Source organism: Phocoena phocoena, chromosome 7 (genome assembly GCF_963924675.1).
Source record: "Phocoena phocoena chromosome 7, mPhoPho1.1, whole genome shotgun sequence".
NCBI classification, from domain to species: Eukaryota; Metazoa; Chordata; class Mammalia; order Artiodactyla; family Phocoenidae; genus Phocoena; species Phocoena phocoena.
The window spans coordinates 101,541,727-101,560,982 of record NC_089225.1 but is presented as its reverse complement, the minus strand read 5'-3'; the positions used below and the strand labels follow the sequence as shown (position 1 = coordinate 101,560,982).

Sequence of the window (19,256 nt, the reverse complement as noted above, 5' to 3'; positions counted from 1 at the left end):
TTTTTCAGGAAACTTAACTACTAAAGTTATCTTGTGTAAGTTCCTTCAGCTTGCTTCTCTTTCAGTTATATTCATTAACCTGTATCTTTACTCATTCTCAGCTCCTTCCCTTGGGTCTCAGAGAAGGAAGATGTTCCTTTTTCTGTCTTCCCTACCACGGTAACTACCATACCATCTCCCTTCATAGCCAGATTCTTCCAGTAGTCAGTACGTCCTTTATTAGAACATGATTTTCTTCAGAGGAGGCAGCAGGTCTTTCTGTATTGATCTTCGTCAGTGCTGCACAGTAGTAGCCAACAATGTTGAATGAATGAACTGACAAGACTCTGGCTTGTTTTCTCATCTTTAAGATGGGAACTATGGCAACCTTTCTCACAGGTTAATTGTGAGGGTTAAAAGAAATAATGTCAGAAAGTGCTTGCTAATAAACAGTGGCATCATTGAGACAGTTAAAATGATTTTCTAATCATAAAGTTAGTATTGTCAAGTAAAAGTAATACGTTTCATGTAGGACATTTATTTTCAAACTCTTACAGGGTCTCCAGGACCTAGGAGGAGTGGAGTAGGTATCTTCAGAAGTTTCCCTCTCTAGTCATTTAGAGCAGTTTGTACATTGCTCTATGTGTAGAAGATTTCTTTTTTAAAAGTTCTCTAACTATTGCTTTAAAATCACTGTCATTAATCAAGCCTTTTCAAAGTTGAGGAGAGTCCTACTTTCCCAAGTTGGTAACATTAACCAACTGAGAAATTGAGAACTGATCCTGTAGTTGTTGTAACCACTAATCCAGAGCTTTTGCTGCTAGAAGAGCTTTTGCTCTTTATTTTTTTAAGTCAATTTTAAAGTTGAAAATTAAGTAAAATTCCTTAATTTGACTTCCATTTATCTAGTGATCATTGAGAAAGGAATGGACCTGAATTTGCTCTTTAAATGAGAAAGGTTACTGCTAAGCAAATGAATAAAGACTTCAAAGGGATATCTTTTACCTACTTTAAGAAAATACAAGATTCCTTAGAGACGGTTTTCTATAAAAGCAAGCCATCATTGCTAAGAGGAATGCTTTAACGTACTGATTGCAAGTCATCCTTATCTAAAGCATTTCTTAACTGAGCAACACTTAGCCTCTTCTGTTTGCCCTGTCCTCTTGAAAGTAATCATGAAAAATTCTTTTTCTCCTTCCCTTTTCAATTTATTTAATAGTATGAGAAGTTGCTTTATAAGATGAGAAACTACAACTTGTTCAGTGTCTACCTTGTGTTAGGCTCTTTGAACTATAATTATCTCAAAATCTCAGAACAATCTTTAGATGTTACTTCTGTTTTAAATCTATCCTGGGGCTCAGAGAGACATAGTCAAATATGTGTATTACATATATACCTATGGAAGGGCAGAGCTGGAATTCAGATCCCAGGTGTATCTGTCTCAGAAATTCATGTTCTTTTCATTACACCACACTGCCTTAATTATATTCCGTTAAGAATTTGCTAGATTCTGAAATATTTACTTTCATAATAGGAATACATTGGAAAGTTAATTCTAAGCTTGCCGTTTAAATGATTACCCAGGGACGGATCTAGGGCCCCTGAAGCTTATACACAGCAGTACTCTCTTTATAAAAAGGATTCAAAATTAGTTTCCAGATCTTGGAAGGAGCTTTTTGCAAGCTTTAAACCTCACTAGATTCAAAGTATATGCACCTCTCATAAGAGAATACATGTTATAAAAACTTTGAATCGATGGATGCCTATGTTCAGTAAAATTTTAATAGATAAATTGCTTAAGGGGGTCATAGTGTGTATTGAATAAAGCAGTCAAAATCATAACCAATAGGAAGGATATATTAGTTGACGTATTTCTTAGTTAACACTTTCCTTTTTAAGTTAAAGACTGATAGTACACATTTTTAAACTTTTTTCAATTAGAAATTTATCTTGTAAATATATGTTTAGGGCTTCCCTGGTGGCGCAGTGGTTGAGAGTCCGCCTGCCGATGCAGGGGACATGGGTTCATGCCCCGGTCTGGGAAGATCCCACATGCTGCGGAGCCTGCACGTCCGGAGCCTGTGCTCCGCAATGGGAGAGGCCACAACAGTGAGAGGCCTGCATAGCGCCAAAAAAAAAAAAAAATATATATATATATATGTTTAGAGAAAAGTGATTTTATGTCTTTCAGAATGTATTAAGAAGTAGTAGGTTAAACAATGAAATGAATTTTGAAGTACGAAGATTCAGGTAGTTTAAAATAAGCAAATGAGACATGAAAGAAGTGTATTATTTTGATGAACGTTATCATTAGCCAAAAAAACAAGTAATTTATTTGCTCCTATTTGTTTTCATATTTTAATTTTTAAGAGCCAGAAAGGACTTTAGAGAGAATATGTTCTAATCTTATTTAATACATGGGGAAGTAGAGAACTGGAGAGGGTGATTTTACCCAAAGGATACTTAACAGCTTGAATTTATGGAAGAACCATGACTAAAAGCCTGATTTCTGGTTAAAAGCTCTTTTCTCTAGACCAAACTGAAATAAGCATATAGCCTTAATAATTCAGTGTTAATTATAAATTGATTTTGTAATATCAGACACTCAGGTGATTTGAGTTGACATGGTGTAACGGAAGGGTCCTTAGCTCAGGACACATGGATTCCTTCATTGCTGTAACTAGCTGAGTGATCGTGGATAAGCTACTTAGCTTCAGTTTCTTCATTTGTAAAATGAAGAGATTTTAATTTGGGGTTTTCTTAGGCTTATTTCCACTCTTAAAATTTCAGTCTAGAAAGCGAATGCTGGTGTGTTCTCCTTTGCTCTAAAACATTTTGTGATGTTGCAAATGTCACCGATCTTTTCAACCTTAGAATAAGAATGGTATATTTCAGTGGTGATGATTAAATGCTAATATGAAGCAGTGGAAAAGTTAGCTATGTTCTTACATACTTCTTTTTGTGTAAGTTGGTAGTTTTAGAGAAATTTTGAGATTTGATATCAGATTTTTGTAATAATTTTATGTTATAGGCCTTTTGCTGTCATATCACATTTAGTTTATGGTTAGGTTCATTCAAAGACAGAGCTAACTGTGGCAATTTGTATTGTTTTACATGTTTTTTTCTCTTTGGAGTGTGTGTAGCTGATTCTGGTATAAACTACTTTGTTATTGTCCAACAGTTTTATACATCTTTACACTTTATCATAGTTTTAGAAAAACTGGGTTTATCCATTTCAAAAAAAATAGCGACGTAAGCTAAAGAGAACAAAGTATTGTCATTTTTTATTAAAATTCATAGTTTTAGATTGTAGGATAGAAATATGGAACTCAAACATGCACTTAGATATGAAGTATTTTTTGTCTGTAGCATTACTACTACTACTTGAGATTCCATCCAAAAATATATGATTCTTGTTTTTCTATTATTTTTGTTTTCCAGATGAATGTTTAAGAACTAGTTTATACACGAGCCCTTACTATTATTGGGATTTAATAGTATATTGAGAAATACAGCAAATGTTTTTATAATTTTAAAGTGTTGATCTTACAGATGTAATAACTAATCTTCTTAATAGGGAGAGTCTCTATGTTTGAAGAGTTCTAGTCAAGATGAATATTGTATTCTCTGGATAAAACGTGTTTCAGGGTGCCAATAACATCTCTATATCAGCGAAAATAGCACCAATAGGAGAGTGACAAACTTCTTGACTCAGGGAGAATACTTATGATTGCATATTATTTTTTTGTGGTCATCATCAGACTATGAAATGTTACATATACATTTTTTCACATATGCGAAGATCATTCACAGAGATATCGTTGAAAGAATATTGTTAGTACTCTTAAGTCAGTTGTGACTTAACTGAACTTTAACAGGCTAATGTGAAAGCTTGAACTTAGTCTTTGAAAGAAATGTTCCAGATTTTTAAATTGATTTTTGAACAGCCTACTCATGTTGAGAACTGAAATGCAGATTATAATAATTGAACCGTCTGTTGATGATTTAACTTTCTCATTGTAAATGTTACTGTTCTGTAATTTAGTGATATTAGAGGCCAGTTGAGTGTAGCTCAGCCTTAATTTGTGATTTCATAGCATTTTCCCAGGCTACTGTGCTTTTCTAATTGATAATTGTCATTATCAGTCGTTACTTTTGGCAGCACAATTCCAGCACAGAAGGCTGTATGTTTCTTCCTTGTGGTAAAGAAAAAGAAATTTATTGAGCAAGTGATGTGTGTCGGATGCTTTCACAAACTTTCTTAATTGCCACACAATACATCATCTTCTCCCATTTCTCTTGTTACAAGCGGATGAGGAAAGTGAAGTTTGGAAGGTTAAATAACTTGCCCAAAATCTGAATGTGTCCCACTGGGCTGTTTCCTCAAAGCTTGGATCTTTGGCTATCTTTTGATGGTTGAGGATGTTTAAAAATTAACTGATGAGTAAATGGGATTATTGGAGACGTCATAAGTCATTATGTAGCCATTGGTCATCAAATAGGTTCATCATCATTACTAACTCTAACGGGACTGCATTCAAATCAACTAAGAATCATAACATGTATTAAAAAGGATACAATAAAATAAGGGAACAGAGACTTGATATTAGTCTAAGGTGCTTATAATCTGGGAGAGAACTTCCTTACAAAATTTATGGCTTAGTTGTATTTATCTAGAATATTGCCATTCCTCAGATATTTGTACCAAAGCAGCTTTTTTGAGGCTGAAGCTCAAAATTACGATCAAGCATTTTTCCTTGTTTATTTTTTTTCTAGCTGTGTCATTCTGAATTGCCTGGAATTTCAAATTCTCACCCCTTTCCCCCACCCACCCTGTTCTAAATTTCTTGTAGAAAATTATTCACAGGGGACTAAAGACTTTTTGTCCTTTGTATGTAGTGGATGTGAAGAGTACAGTTCTCTTCCTTTTAGTTTTAATTGGCTCATGCTGTAGTTCTCCAGCTCTCGGTAATTACAGAACCTTCAAGATGTGTAAGTGTATAATAGACTGACATCCTTTTAAATGCAGCATTTTGAAGGTTTATGTTTTTATATCTTTTAAGTAATGTAGATGAAAAACCAGAGATGTCTGTGAAAGAAAATAAAGATTGTTCGTGTTATTTTTATTATTGATACTTACTAATGAGGGGATTATAATCCTGGATTGGGGACAGGGAAGTGGGCAAAAGTCACTTTTAAAAAATAAAGTCTTGTTTGGTTTCTAAGAGGTGTCACTAAACCATGGACATTTAAGAATACTCAATTATATCTTTCCTTTGAAAAATAGCTTTTGTTTCTTTTCTTGCTAAATGAATTTACTTTGCTGAACACTTTGTAACTTGAGCTTGTCGGGGAAAGATGCAGTATATATCTAAAATAAGCAGACATTAAATGTTTGTGTATATAATATGTGCATTTTATCATTTTATTGTTTTGCTGGAGCATTGTTACCAGATCCCTTCCTGAGTGTATTTGTAGTTATTGCAACCTGAGTAAGTCAGTTTCATCAATGGGATTAAAATCCTGCTCAAATACTTTGGAATATTACTTTAAAGTGTTAGGGCTTTTAAATGACTGAGTGAAATCTAGAGTGATGTTTTTAATGGTTAACATTGATGACTTAGAGTTTATCATCTAGTCCTTTTAACTTTCATTGACAGTTAATGTTGTATTCTCTATCCAAGGATAGGTGAGATACTCACCCATCAATTAATCAGTAATGTAATTATTTTGCCACTGCTCATTTGATGCCAGGACCAAAGCGGGTATGTAGCAATATGTACTTGAAGCCTGTTTCCTTGGGTGTATTGTTTTTGGGCTTATTTGATTTAGGGAAAGACTGTAACTTGTAGATCTCCTCCTGAATAGCCTTTTTTTATCCACTATTTTCCTCCTAGTTAACATTTATTAATAAAGTTAATGATTAAGCAGCCTTTTGAAGCATTTAGTTAGGTGAATGTGAAAATACTACTTGATATATGAAATTTGAGAGTCTTTTGCTTGTACATTATTGTACTTTATTTCTGTTTGGAAAATATATTTTTATTTTAAAATTACATTAATTGTTACATAAAAACACGTTAAATTTTTTTTCAGTATCATTGTGCTTGGTAATTCAAATGTTCATGTTTTCAAAATTGCATTGGTATAACATAGGTAAAACAACATTCCCCAGACATTTGTTTATGGCCTTCTAAGTAACATTGAAGAAAAATGCACAATCCCTCAACTATCTCATAGTCTAATGGAGGAAAAAGATTCACAAACAGATAATTATGCAGCAGTATGGTAGTGTAGTGATAGATACAACCTGAGTATTATGAAAGAGCTGAGAAAGAGTTGTTAGCTTTGCTTGAGGAGGTCAGGGAAGGATTTTTGGAGGATGTGACACCTGAGCTGTGTTCAGAAGCTATGTAAAGAATCAAAGAGGCAGAAGAGGGGTGTATAAAGAAGACATGAGAGGGTGGTGTGTGGAGGGGAGGTGTGACAGTGGACAGGAATAACCACTGGTTTAATGTTGCCAGGAAGTGAATGTAAGATAGGTAGTAGTTAGTGAAAGATGAAGTTAGAGAAGTAGGCATAGACTGACTAGATCATGAAGTGTTATGTTCCCTTTTAAAGCACACCCCCCCCCCAGTTGCTAATGAGAGGTGGGTTTTGAACAGGGGTGTGATGCTGATGTGGTTATTTTAATGATTTTGAGGAAGATGGATTCCAACAGGTTATTAGAGTTCACGGTGGCTGGAAGGCTGTTGCAGTAATCTAGATGAAAGTTTTAGGGCAGCAGTATTCAGGATGAAAGATTGGGAGCATATTTGAGAAATCTCTTGGGCCTGATGTTGGTAGCACTTGATGATTGGATGAGAAAGGGATGAGAGAGAGGAAAGAAGAAAAGTTAAGGCTTACGCTTCTAGCTTGTATAACTAGGTGGTTTGTGTTGCCGCTACTGAATTAGAGAATACAGAAAGAAGATTTGGGTGTGTTTGGAGAGTGAGTTTACCAGAAATTTTGGACTTGATAAGTTTGATATGTGTCTGGAAAATTTGGTTGGGCATATCCAGCAGGTGGTTGAATACAGTAGTTAAGGCTTTGGGGGAACTTCTGGGCTGGCAATATAGATTTGGGAGCAATTAACATGTAAGCCAGTAATTTATCTTCTTTGAGATGAGGACCAAACTTCTTGGGAAATCTGATAAGAGCTAGTGACCCACCATCCAGAAAAGAAGTGCACACACATTATATTTGCAAGATTTTATATGCAGTTTTAGGAGGCTCCAGAATCCCTTGCCAATCTAGAGCCTTGTAAATTTTAGAACCCTAGAAGTATATATATATAGTAGTTGTAACTATGATAATGAATGGAAGTGCAGCCAGTGTAGAGTGAAAAGAAGAACCAAGGACAGAGCTCTGGGGATTAAAATGATTTAAATGACACTGGAAGAATAGGAGATATGAAGTAGGGGAATATTGTTTCTGAAAGAAGGCTACATTTTACTGACTTTCATTTAGCATAGTTGTCCTCTTAAGGTACTTTTGTTTTAGCTGTTTATTTGCTAAGCCTAAAAACTATTTTTTTTCCTGACATTTGATGCCCATAGATGAGAGTTCAAGAGATTGTGTCAGTTATTCAGCATGTGAGGGATTATACCGTAGTCCCTCGGTATCCATGGGGGATTGGTTATAGGACCTCTTCAGATACCAAAATCTGAGGATGCTCAAGTCCCTTACATAAAATGGCATAGTACAGTCAACCCTGTATCTGTGAGTTCCATGGATATGGAAGGCTGACTGCACTGTGCCCTAGGCTGGGCTGGATTCTACTGACATTTGCATTTAATCCTCTTGATAGTCTTTTTGAGATAGGTATTGTTATTAAACCCACTTTTTTACAAGTGAGGAAATAAAGGTTTAGAAGAATTAAGTAATTTACCCAAGGTTGCGTGGCTTATGAATTTAGCAGAGCCATGATGCAAATCCAGGCCTGTCAGACAGCAAAATCTATACTCTCTACTAATATACTCTACTGTGTTTACCAAGATAATCAGTGATTATACTGTAATATTACTTTACCCTATTAGCACAGTGGGATGGGAGGTGAGTTCAGTGGTTTGTACTGGATTTGAGAATATGAATTCCGATTCCAGCTCTGTGATTTTGGGTAAGTCATTTAATCTCTCTCGGTCTATTTTGTTCTCCTTTGTTTGAACATTTTTATACCTGAGCAATCACCAGAAGAAACATTTTTGCTCTCTGTCTTCATTTCTATCTATAAAGCACAAATACTGAGGAAAATACTACATACCATCTTGGATTTTAAAATAATGCTTGATTTATATATGTGAGAAATGATTCTTTTATTACAATGTAAGAGTATTTGTACAATATTTGAAGCCTCTTAGTTTATATCTTTAAAATACTTTAGTTTCTAATAGAAAATTTAGTAATTCATGCTGAGTAGAGACGTTTTTGTATGTTTTCTAGCTTTCATGGGATATTATGTTACAGAGCCTGAAAAGATCATTTGAAGTTTTTGCTCAACTATTAGCAGTATAGTTATCTCTGGAGTTTTTAGTCCGCATTAACTTTACTCTTTTTTGAAATTGGTTTGAACGTTCTGCTTTATATGTTCGTTGTTTAACCGCAGGGATGGTGTCTTAGCTGGCTTTATTGTAACCTCTACATATGCTGTCAGCAAACTAAAACCACATTGCACATACATGGAGTATTTGAGGCCATCATTATCACATTGTCTTGTGGGCTTTATTTGTGAAAAGTTGTAAATAGCAACATCTTATTTATATTTTATATGGATGGCATCCTCTGTATGAGAATATCTGATAAAAATAGGTAGTAGTTTAGATGTAAGGGTAAATTCTCTTAAGGCCATTTCAGAGAAGTCTCTGATAGACCTGGATTTGAATAATATTTGAGTAACAGGAAAGAATTTGTTTTCTAAAGAGTTCCTTTTTAAGCTCTCCAGAAAAGATCAGAATAATAAGACTCAGTTTGAGTCATCTGCTTAAGAATCCTCTTGATTGGGAGTTGAGCTTGTTTGACTGAATGAACTGTTTTGCCTACCTGCTTCTTCCTCTTTCACATTCATACTCATTGTACAGGACTTGGAGAGGATTCTTTTTTTTTAAACCACTTTATTGAGGTAAGCTGTACATATTTAATGTATTCAACTTGATGAGTTTGGAGGTAAGTATTCATTTGTGAAGCCATCACAATCTATGCAATAAACATATCCATCACCTCCAAAACTTTCTAGCTGGAGAGGATTTTTTTAGCTCGGTATCTTTTATCCATTTCAGGTCAGAAGTGTGCATGAATCTGATGAGTAATTGATGCAGTGTTTCCCTGGTTGTGAACGTGGAACTTGTAGGTTTTCTGAGCAAGAAGAGGGCCGCTTAGTCAGAGATTAGTAGAAAATCAATCAGCAGGTGTAAGTGCTTGTTATATGCCAGCTATTATTTTAGTGGCTGAGGTTATTCACCAGTGACGAAAATCCCTGCCTTCATGGAGCTGACATTTGACTGGGAGGAGAGAGGCCAGGAAAAGAAGTAATGTGAGGTTGGAATTTGAGGGTCACTAGTAGGAGGAGTAGCTAGTTAAAGCTTTATTTTAAGGCGACAGTTTGAGCAGAGTTTTGAGGTTGATCAGTGAATGAGCCACTTAGGTATCTTGGGGAAGAGCATTCCAGACAGAGAGAGTAGCAAATACCAACTTGAAGTGAACTTGTTTGCCATATTCCAGGGAGTAACGAGGCTGGTGGGGCTGGAGCAGAGAGAGCAAGGAGGAAGAATAGATGAAGTCAGAGAGATTATCAGGTCGAATAAGGCTTTGTAGAATAGCGTAAGGACTCTGACTTTAACTGCAAGAGAAATGAGAAGTCACCGAGGGTTGTGAGCTGCCGAATGACATGATTTGGTTTGTTTTCAGAAGGTCACTCTGATTGCTCTATGATATTGGGCCAAGAGCAGAAACAAAGACCAGTTAGGAGGCTGTTGTAATAATCTGAGAGATAATGGTGGTTTAGGAGCAGTGGAAGAAATGAGGAATTAGGTTCTGGGTGCATTTTGAAGGTAGAGACAACAGAATTGCCTTTTGTTTTACAAGTGAGGTGAGAGACTAAAGAGGACTTGATTACAGACTTTTTGGCCTTAGCAACTGGAAGGATGGAGTGGATATCTGCTCAGTTGGAGAAGACTGCAGGGGAAGCCAACTTAGGGGAAAAGATTAGGCTTTCTGTTCTAGACTTGATTGAGATGCCTAGTAGATTTTCAAGTAGAAATATTGAGTAGGTAGCTGAACATAAGACTGGTGGTGAGGGCTCCAAACAGGTTATATAAATTTTGAGGTTAACTTAAAGCCATGAGACCAGATGAGTTAACTTCACCTAAAAGCCGAGCGTGGATAGGTAAGAGGTTCAGACAAGAGGTTGGAGGTTGTGGTGATGAGTAAGAAGCAGTAAGCAGGCTGACAAATAGGAGCAAGTGGAATAGGAAGGGAAACGAGATTGTAGTGCTTGGAAGGCAGATGAGGAATCTGTGTCAAGTGGTAGGAGTGATCGGCTCTTTGAATTACTGCCAGAAAGGTCGAGTACGATGAGAAGTGAGACTTTGTTAGATTTAGCAGTGAGGAAGTCACTGGTGACCTTCTCAAGAGTAGTTTCTGTGAAATGGTAGAGATGAAAGCCTTATTAGAGTGGATTCAAGATACGACGGGAAAAATGTGACTTGGAGACAGTGAATATAGAAGTCTTCTCCGTAGCCCTGTGATTTTGTTGTAAATGAAAAAGAGAAAAATTAGGTGGTGCTGGAGTAATATGTGGGGTTGTGAGGATTTGTTCGTTTGTTTGTTTTCAAGATGGGAAACTGAGGGTATTAAATGCAGGTGGAAATTACCTAGCTGGGAGGAAAATTTTGATGATGCTGGGAAGGGAGATTGCTAAAGGGAGGTCCTTGAATAGGTGAGTTGGGATGGAACTAGAGCAATACTTGTTAAACTTCATTTTGTATAGGTATCACCTGGGGTTCTTGTTAAAATGCAGATACGGTTCTGTAGGTCTGGGATGGGGCCTGAAATTCTGCATTTCTAACAAGTCCCTAGATCATGTCTGTGCTATAATTTGAGTATAAGAACTTGGCACTTTGAGCACAAGAACTAGCAGGTTATATTGGTACACAATCAGGTAGGTTAGTGGATATGGCCAGAGTTTGTGCAGTGTCTCTTCAGGTTACTTCTGTTTTTTCAGTGGAACAGGAAGCAATTCATTATCCTAGAGTGGATGGAGGAGATGGTGTAAAATCATCTAGGAAAGTAGAGTCCATTTAGAAAATTAGGATTGTGGGGTTGTACTAAGGGCCGACTTGTGGTTAGTGGTTATGAATTTAAATTCAGATGGATTGAGTATGGTTGTATGTATGTTATTCTGTAGTTGCTTTCAGCTGTGTGGGTGCATGTGAGGCGTAGGTGGGCAGTTGGTGTTCAGAATGGCAAGTATTTTGGAGGAGGGGGAAGGGGGCAAGTTATTTATGGGTGTATACAAGGTGCTTAGAAATGACGGACCATGGAATCTAAAGTGGGAAAGGAGGAAAATGAGAGAATGCTAGGTTTAACAAAGAAAGTGTGTGGTTTTACTTTTTTTTGTTTTTTAATTACAGATCTCCTCATCTTTAATTTGCTAAGGAGCTCTGCAGATCTTCAGGAGAGGAAAATAGTGTTCATGTCCCCAATTTTTTTTCATCAAGGAACCTTTCTGTCTCTCTGAGCTCATATTCTACTAAATAAATTTAGGGAAAATATGTCTTACACTTTTTGGCTAAAGCAAGTATTAACATCAGGGATTATGATTTTATTTAAAGTGGAGAGTTGTGCTGCAGATAAGGAGGGAGGTGTTAAAAGGATTTGTTAAAAATTTCTTCTATCAGCTCTAAAAACTTATTTTAAAATGTATCCCTTTATTTCTGTTAAAATAGATTGTTAACATCCTTGTAAGTCATGCAGATTTATAATCATAGCCATATAATAAAATATTTACTATATGGACAAATACAGAAAGATTTTCAACCATTGGTTTTTTTTTTTTTTTTTTTGTCTCTTTCTCTCTTTTGGATATTACAGATGACCATGGATGAAAAATATGTAAACAGCATTTGGGACCTTCTGAAAAATGCAATTCAAGAAATCCAGCGTAAGAATAACAGTGGTCTTAGTTTTGAGGAGCTCTATAGAAATGCATATACAATGGTTTTGCATAAACATGGAGAAAAGCTCTACACTGGACTAAGAGAAGTTGTTACCGAACATCTCATAAATAAGGTATCCAACTTTAAAGGACTGTTGCTAACTATTTTGAATCTAGAAGTATTATTTTTAAAGGTTCCAGGAAGCCTATAGAAATAATAATCAATTAGTAGCTATATTATAAAACCTCACTTAAAACTTACAATCAGCTAAACCAGAATTTTTGATAATTGAGAGAAGGTGAAGCTTGTGATCTTTGATAGATATAATCTCGGAAACACTTTTAATTTACATATGCTTGTTTATTAATATGTTAATTACAGATCATTATTTCTTTCTTTAAAATGCTTAATCAGCCCATTTTAGCTTTCTCTTCTTTCTCTATATATTTGAAAATAATAAGACTACATTGTTTAAAAAATATTGTCTAAGTCTTTTCACCAAATGAAATTAACTTTATATAAATTTTTAAAGATAAATTAGTGTTGGACTGTTAACATTATACAATGGTTCTTTGGTTCCAAAAAGATGTATTTGTTTTTTTAGAGCAAATGTTTTTATAAAGCAGACTCTTCCACTGAAAGTATGTCTTGCTTTAAGATTGTCAGAAAAGATGTAAAATACCACAGATAAATAAAAACTTCTCAAAGTTTTTGTGTGGTATTAAGGTATTTGTTTTTTAAACTTTATTTTGAAAAAAATGGAAAGTTGCATCAGTAGTACAATGATTTACCAGTTGTCAACATTTTGCCACATTTTAGCCAGTCTTTCTATTGGTACTTGTTATTACTGTTACTGGTATTATTATTATTGCTGGACAGTTAAGAGAATAAGTTTTAGATTCATTTACTCTTAAATACTTCGGAATGTTTCTCCTAAGAACAAGGAAATTCTCTCACTTAACCAAAGAACAATGTTCAAAATCAGGCAGTTTAACATTAATATAAAACTGTTATCTAATATGGTCCACATTCAAATTCACCAGTTGTCCTGTGTGGAGGTGATGTCATTTATAGCAGTTCGTTTTCGGATCCAGGATCTAATCCAGGATCACACACAATTCCTCAGCCTTCCTTTGTCTTTCAGCACATTGACATTTTTGAAGAGTATAGGTCAGTTGTTTTGTAGATTGTCCCTCAGTTTTTGGTTTGTCTGATTGTTTCCTCATGACTAGTTTCAGGTTATGCATTTTTGGCAGGAATAATACATAAGTGATGTTGTGTCCTCAGTGCATCACATCAGGAGGCACATGATGTCAGTTTATCCCATTATTGGTGATGTTAACTTTGATCACTTGGTGTCCGCCAGATTTCTCCACTGTGAAGGTACCTTTTTTCCCTTTGTAATTCATAAGTAATTTGTTCAGATATATTTTGAGACTGTATAAATATCCTGTTCCCCAAGAAACTTTCATGTGATGGTTTTAGCATCCATTGATGATTCTTGCATGAATCATTATTGCTACGATGGTTACAATATAGTCACTTTCTATTTCTACTCTTCCTTCTGTAATTCTTTTCTCTTAAATGGGATTACATGAGCAGGTAGCTAGTATCTCATGAAGCAAGGTGATTATGTTCTTCATGCATTCAACAGTTTTTTGTTAAGTGCCTGCCATGTACAGCTTTCTAAGAAAATCTAGTAGATGCAAAGAGATATGATGCTGTCCCTTCCTAGGTTTGTTTTTGCTTTTATTCTGATGGAGAGATGATACACACATTTAGGTAACAGTGTGAGGCATTATATAATTCAATGGCGAATGAGTTGTATGGGCAATAAATGGCTTAGGAATTCAAATGAGGGAGAGATTACCCTGGGCTGTAAGATTTCATGGGAAAGGATGAAATTGAACCAAGCCATGAAAAATTTGGGATATAAGTGAACAATGTGGAAGGTGTTCCAGGATGGCAGAGGTCACACGATTATACAGAAATAAACTTGGATGATAAGTAGAGTTTGACTGAGGTGTATAATAATTTATGGGGATTAGTGGGGTATAGTGTTGCAAAGTTGGTTTGGGCACAGATTGGAGAACTTCAATGCCAAGCTAAGGAATTTGGACTTTACAGTGGAGGTTTATTGGAGGTTTTTAAGTGGATGATAATGTGACAAAATATTTTAAGAAGATTAAGATGAGAATGATATAAATATAGGAAGGGGGGGATGTGTGCTATAAACAGAAGACCTTGAAAAATCTACGTTAAGGTGATAGGCTAGAAATCAGTGGATGATGTCAGAAATTCTGAAGACCAGGTAGAATTTGGTTACTGGGAGAATTATGGTGCCACCAATAGAATTATTGTGAACTTACAGTGGAAAACTTATTTGGAATGCGTAGAGGAGATGACAGATTCTGTTTTAGGTTATATTGGAAATTTTTATAGTTAGAAAGCACCTTAAAAATCATTTTACATGTGATAAAATTTGAGTGTGAGATTGTAATAAGATGTCCAAGTAAAAATATGATGTGTTTGGAGATATACAGGTTCAGAGCTTGGGCAGGAACTCAAAACTGGAGATCAAGATCTGACATTTGGTAGCATGTACTGAGGAATATGTGTTGGGGTGCAGAAAATGAAAATCCCAGAGCCAAGGGATGTCATCTTCAAAAGCAAACTGTGGTAAATAGGTGTGGGAAATGAAGACTAATTTAAGAAACTTGACATCAAAAGAAGGAAGAAAAGTAGAGTGGGGGAGTTTTGCCTAAAGCGGTTGAAGAGGAGAAGATTGGAGCAACTGAATTTTTGGGTATGGAGAGAGTGTGGAATTGAACAGTGGAGAAGTGAAGGTAGAAGAGGGGCATGTCCTCATTTGCCAGAGGTTCTATAGGGTATGATAATAATATGCCCAGCTAACTCTTATTTAGCATTTACTGTGTGCTAGGTCCACTTCTAGTGCTTTTAGATGTATTCACTTACGTAATGGTCACAACCCAATGAGCCAGATACTACTGTTATCTCTATTTAAAAGTGAAGAAACGGAGGGCACAGAATTGGTGATTTGTCCAGATGCATGTAGCTAGTAAGTGGCCTAGCTGGAACAGTATTGAAGTAGTGCGGCTTCAGGCCGAGTCCTTAACTTTTCTATAAATCTGCTCCTGAGGCATAATGAACGGATCAAGATGCAGTAAATATATGCTGAAATTGAGGGTGCATGTGGGGTTTTAGGAAAATCGGTTCAGTTTTTGTAAAGCTATAGTCCTTTAAACTTTAGTTCTTGGTTTATTTATAATTAAAATGAAGGAATTGGCAGTAATATCTTTGAGATGCTTTAGTTTTAAGACTATCATGAATCTAATAATTAAGCAGTGCAAGTTCTGAAAATGAGATGAAGAGACTTGGAGTAGCTCCTGTGGGGAATATACTAAGGAACTGGCAAGTGAGGAAAGAGATAGCTCAGTAGGAGTTGTCCTGAATGTGTGATCTATCGTGTGTGTTTTTTTTTTTAAGCAGTGCTTTGCAGCTTGGGCACAGATGCAGAAAAAACATTTGTAGTTATTTGGTTTGGTTGAGAATCGGCTCTTTCAAAAAGTGAAGAGTGGAGGGGAAGCCAGAGTGTGAGGTCAGTGTTGATGTGATTGATATTTGGACTCTGAAACATGGTTAGGTAGAAATTGAAGTCATGTGAACGATAACTCCATGGTAACTGTAAGAGCTTCAGCATATTGTTAAGTCTCTTAAAGTGGTCCCATATCTAAGATTAACTATCATTTCAAAATATAAGCATTTCCCTATAATATATTCCAGAGAACATGTATTCAAGTTGATTATGCTAAAGAATTACAAAATGTATATGCTCAACTTTTATTTCTCTTACAGATGTTAATGATATATCAACAGCATCTGAAAATATTCTTTCATTTTTTTTTCTTTCACAAATACTCATTTGACCACCTTAAGCTAGTCAGTTTCTGACTAGGGGATGTACCATTGTCAGCATATCTAATGATTGATTTCTTTATTTAAATTGAGTTAAGTTTTTGAACCTCTGCTAGTATCTATGCTTTCATTTTTGTGTTTTCCATTGATCTTTTTTCACTTTTACTCTTATAAGACACTTTAAAAAGTCATACAAATACGGTACTGTCTGAAGGGGACACTGTTAAAGGAAGTCTGTTAACTGACAGGGCCATGATACAGTAGACCAAAATGTTTGTCCCCTGATGTCGGAAGTCTCCATTTGTTTACTAGATGGGACTTAGGGATGTGTTTGATCTCATGTGCAGAAATATAGTTTGCATGGAAATCAATATTGCCTGTCTCTACATTGCACCTTCTGACTGGAAGGTAAGAGAGTGGTTTAGGGTTCTGTGGTATCAAAGTAACTGTCTCAGTCTCACAGAATGTATCCCTTTTTATGGTTCTGAAAGCATTCCTATGTGGTCCACTCCTCATTTTTTTGTTTACTATGCTTTTAGCAGTTAGCTGAACTGCCTAAGTAATAATAATATATTTTTTAAAGCAAAGTTATTTTTGACTGAAGTGAACCTTTTAGTGCTATGGTATAGACAGCCAGGACCTATCTTTTCACATTGAAGAATTCAGAGGAAATACAATTTTTTCATGGAATCAGAGTTCGTTGGTACTCCGATTTCAAGATGAGAATAGTGAACATTTTGAGGAACATTTTTGGTAAAGCAGAGTGGTATAAACCTACAAGAGGGCAGCTGATGGGAGGATAGTTCTTTGCGATGAAAGTAGCTGATAATGGGCTTTGGAAATAAGTTTACAGAATTGAAGCAGGCATAGAAAAGCTAAATGCTGTTTCTCTTTCTTAGTAGTATATTCTTCCTATCTCTAGAAGAATGTTTCCCCAAGAAACTGAGACCCAAAGGAATTCAGTAAATTTCTCAAGACCACAAAGCAAAACTTAGGGTGTGATGTGGCCTTTGTGCCTTGTCATTAAAAAAAAATTCTTGTCTTATTTAGTAAATATGAAGACATTTCAAAATTCGCAGAGATTATTTTCTTCTAAGTAAAATACCTTTAAAAGTATGGTTATGTTGGAGAATAAAAGTTCTGCTACTTTCCAGTTAAGGATTTTTAAATTACAGGTCATTTTGTCAGAGCCTCAAAAGTATCCCTGTAAGATTTATCATCACAGAATTTAACATTCAAAAGTATTTATTATTTGCTAGGCTGTGGCTCGGGTGTAAGAAATATATTGGTAAATGGGTTGCATCTGATCCCTGCATTCATGGAACAGATAAACAAGTAAACAAGTGTTTAGTTATAAAAAGTAATGAAGAAAACAGGGTACAGTGATAGGGAAAAATGATGAGAGCAACTACCTAGGCCAGGGTAGGGTTGTTTGAGAAAGTGGTGGTGTTTAAACTGGGACTTGAAGGATGAGAAGGTGCTCATGAGAAAAGTGGGTTGAAGAGCATTGTAGGCAAAAGGGAATGGTTATGGAACATTTTTTCTATAAGGTGCCAGATAGCCAATATTTCCAGATTTCTGAGCCATATGTTCTCGGTCGCAGCTCCTCAACCCCTCTGTTGTAGCACGAGAGCGACAATAGACTACACACAATGAACAGGCACAGCTGTATTTCGATACAGCTTTATTTTTAAAAGACAGAAGGACTTCCTTTGCCAATACCTGGACTAGAGAAATTTGAAGCAGGGGGGCATGTCGTGAACAGGGAATTAAGAGTTGGTGGGGAAGAATGGAACAAGATGAGTTTGGAGAGAAAAGCAGAAGCTGCATCATGCCAGGCCTTGAAGCCATGCTGTAAGGGGGTCATACTTATTATATGTACTGTAGGTAGCCATTCAAGATTTTAAGCAAGACAGTGATATGATCTGATGTAGATTTTAAAAATATTACTCTGGTCGCTATGTGGTGAATAAGCTACAGGGCCCAAGAGTTGAAGTGGGGGCAATAGGATAGGATAATCCAATAATTCAGATGAATGATAGTGGCAATTTATAACAGTCTAGTGACACTGGGGATAGAGAGAAGTTTTCAGATTCAAGATTTATTTTGGATGTAGAAAGCTTGTTAACTGTGGTTAGGTTGATTGTATGGAATGAGGAAGAGGGAAGAATCCAAGGTGACTTCTAGGATTTTGGCTTTTGAACAACTAGAAGTTTCCATTTTTTGGTATAGATTTGGGGTAGAAAAAGAAACTCCATTTGGCAGGTTAATTTTAAGATGCCAATGAAATGAGATATGTAAATCTAGTTCTCTTGAGAAGTTTGGACTGGAAGTGTAAATTTGGGAATTGTGAGCATATAGATGATACTTAAAGCCCTGGAAGTAAATGAAATCACACAGGAAAAAGAAAGAAGAGGGCCCTAGGTTGAACCCTGAGGAACTTAAACATTTCAGGTAGATTGAGGATTCCAGTGGAGACAGAAAAATGGCCAGAGTTAGTGGTACTTTAAGACTCAGCTCTAACCTTAAATTATAAAATAATTTAATTTTGACCTTTATTTAGCAGGGTTGTGGTTTTCACAGTGTGTGCGTACGTGCGTGTGTGCGTGCGCGTGTGTGAAAAGACAATTTTAAATTCAAAAATAGTGCTAATCAGGGACTTCGCTGGCAGTCTGGTGCTTAAGACTTCGTCTTCCAGTGCAGGGTTGAGGGTTCGATCCCTGGTTGGGGAGCTAAGCTCTCACATACATCGTGGCCGAAACCCAAAAAAACATAAAACAGAAGCAGTATTGTAACAAATTCAATAAAGACTTTAAAAATGGTCCACATAAAAAAAAAAAAGAATCTTCAAAAATAGTGCTGATCAGTTCTATTACTTGAGGGCAGGGTTAGCTTAGGGTGGAGCCATATTTTTTTGTTTTTTTTTCCCCCCAGCTTTATTGAGATATAACTGACCAAATGGTCAGATATTTAAAGTGTTTTGTTTGTTTTTTTGGAGTCATTTCCTTTTAGAAGATTCCTATTTGGGATTCAAATTTAATAGAAATTCTCTAAGCTCATAGTAAAGTAATGGAGGACTTGTCTTTTTTTTTCTACACACTGCTAAGTACTCCATAATAATAAGAAATAATAATATCAGTAGAAGTAATA

The 19,256-nt window shown here is 35.9% G+C and overlaps 1 protein-coding gene across 2 annotated transcripts in view; it reads left to right on the top strand.

Moving 5' to 3' along the window:
• The window catches only part of CUL3 (cullin 3), a 97,354-nt gene that overhangs the window by 8,501 nt on the left and 69,597 nt on the right, over nucleotides 1-19,256 (top strand). Inside the window, exon 2 of one of the 2 annotated variants that reach the window (XM_065880239.1) lies at nucleotides 12,106-12,303. The exons of the other annotated variant lie outside the window; for it this stretch is intronic. Coding sequence (XP_065736311.1) covers nucleotides 12,106-12,303 — 198 coding nt within the window. The remainder of the gene's footprint in view (nucleotides 1-12,105; nucleotides 12,304-19,256) is intronic. 2 annotated transcript variants of the gene reach the window in all.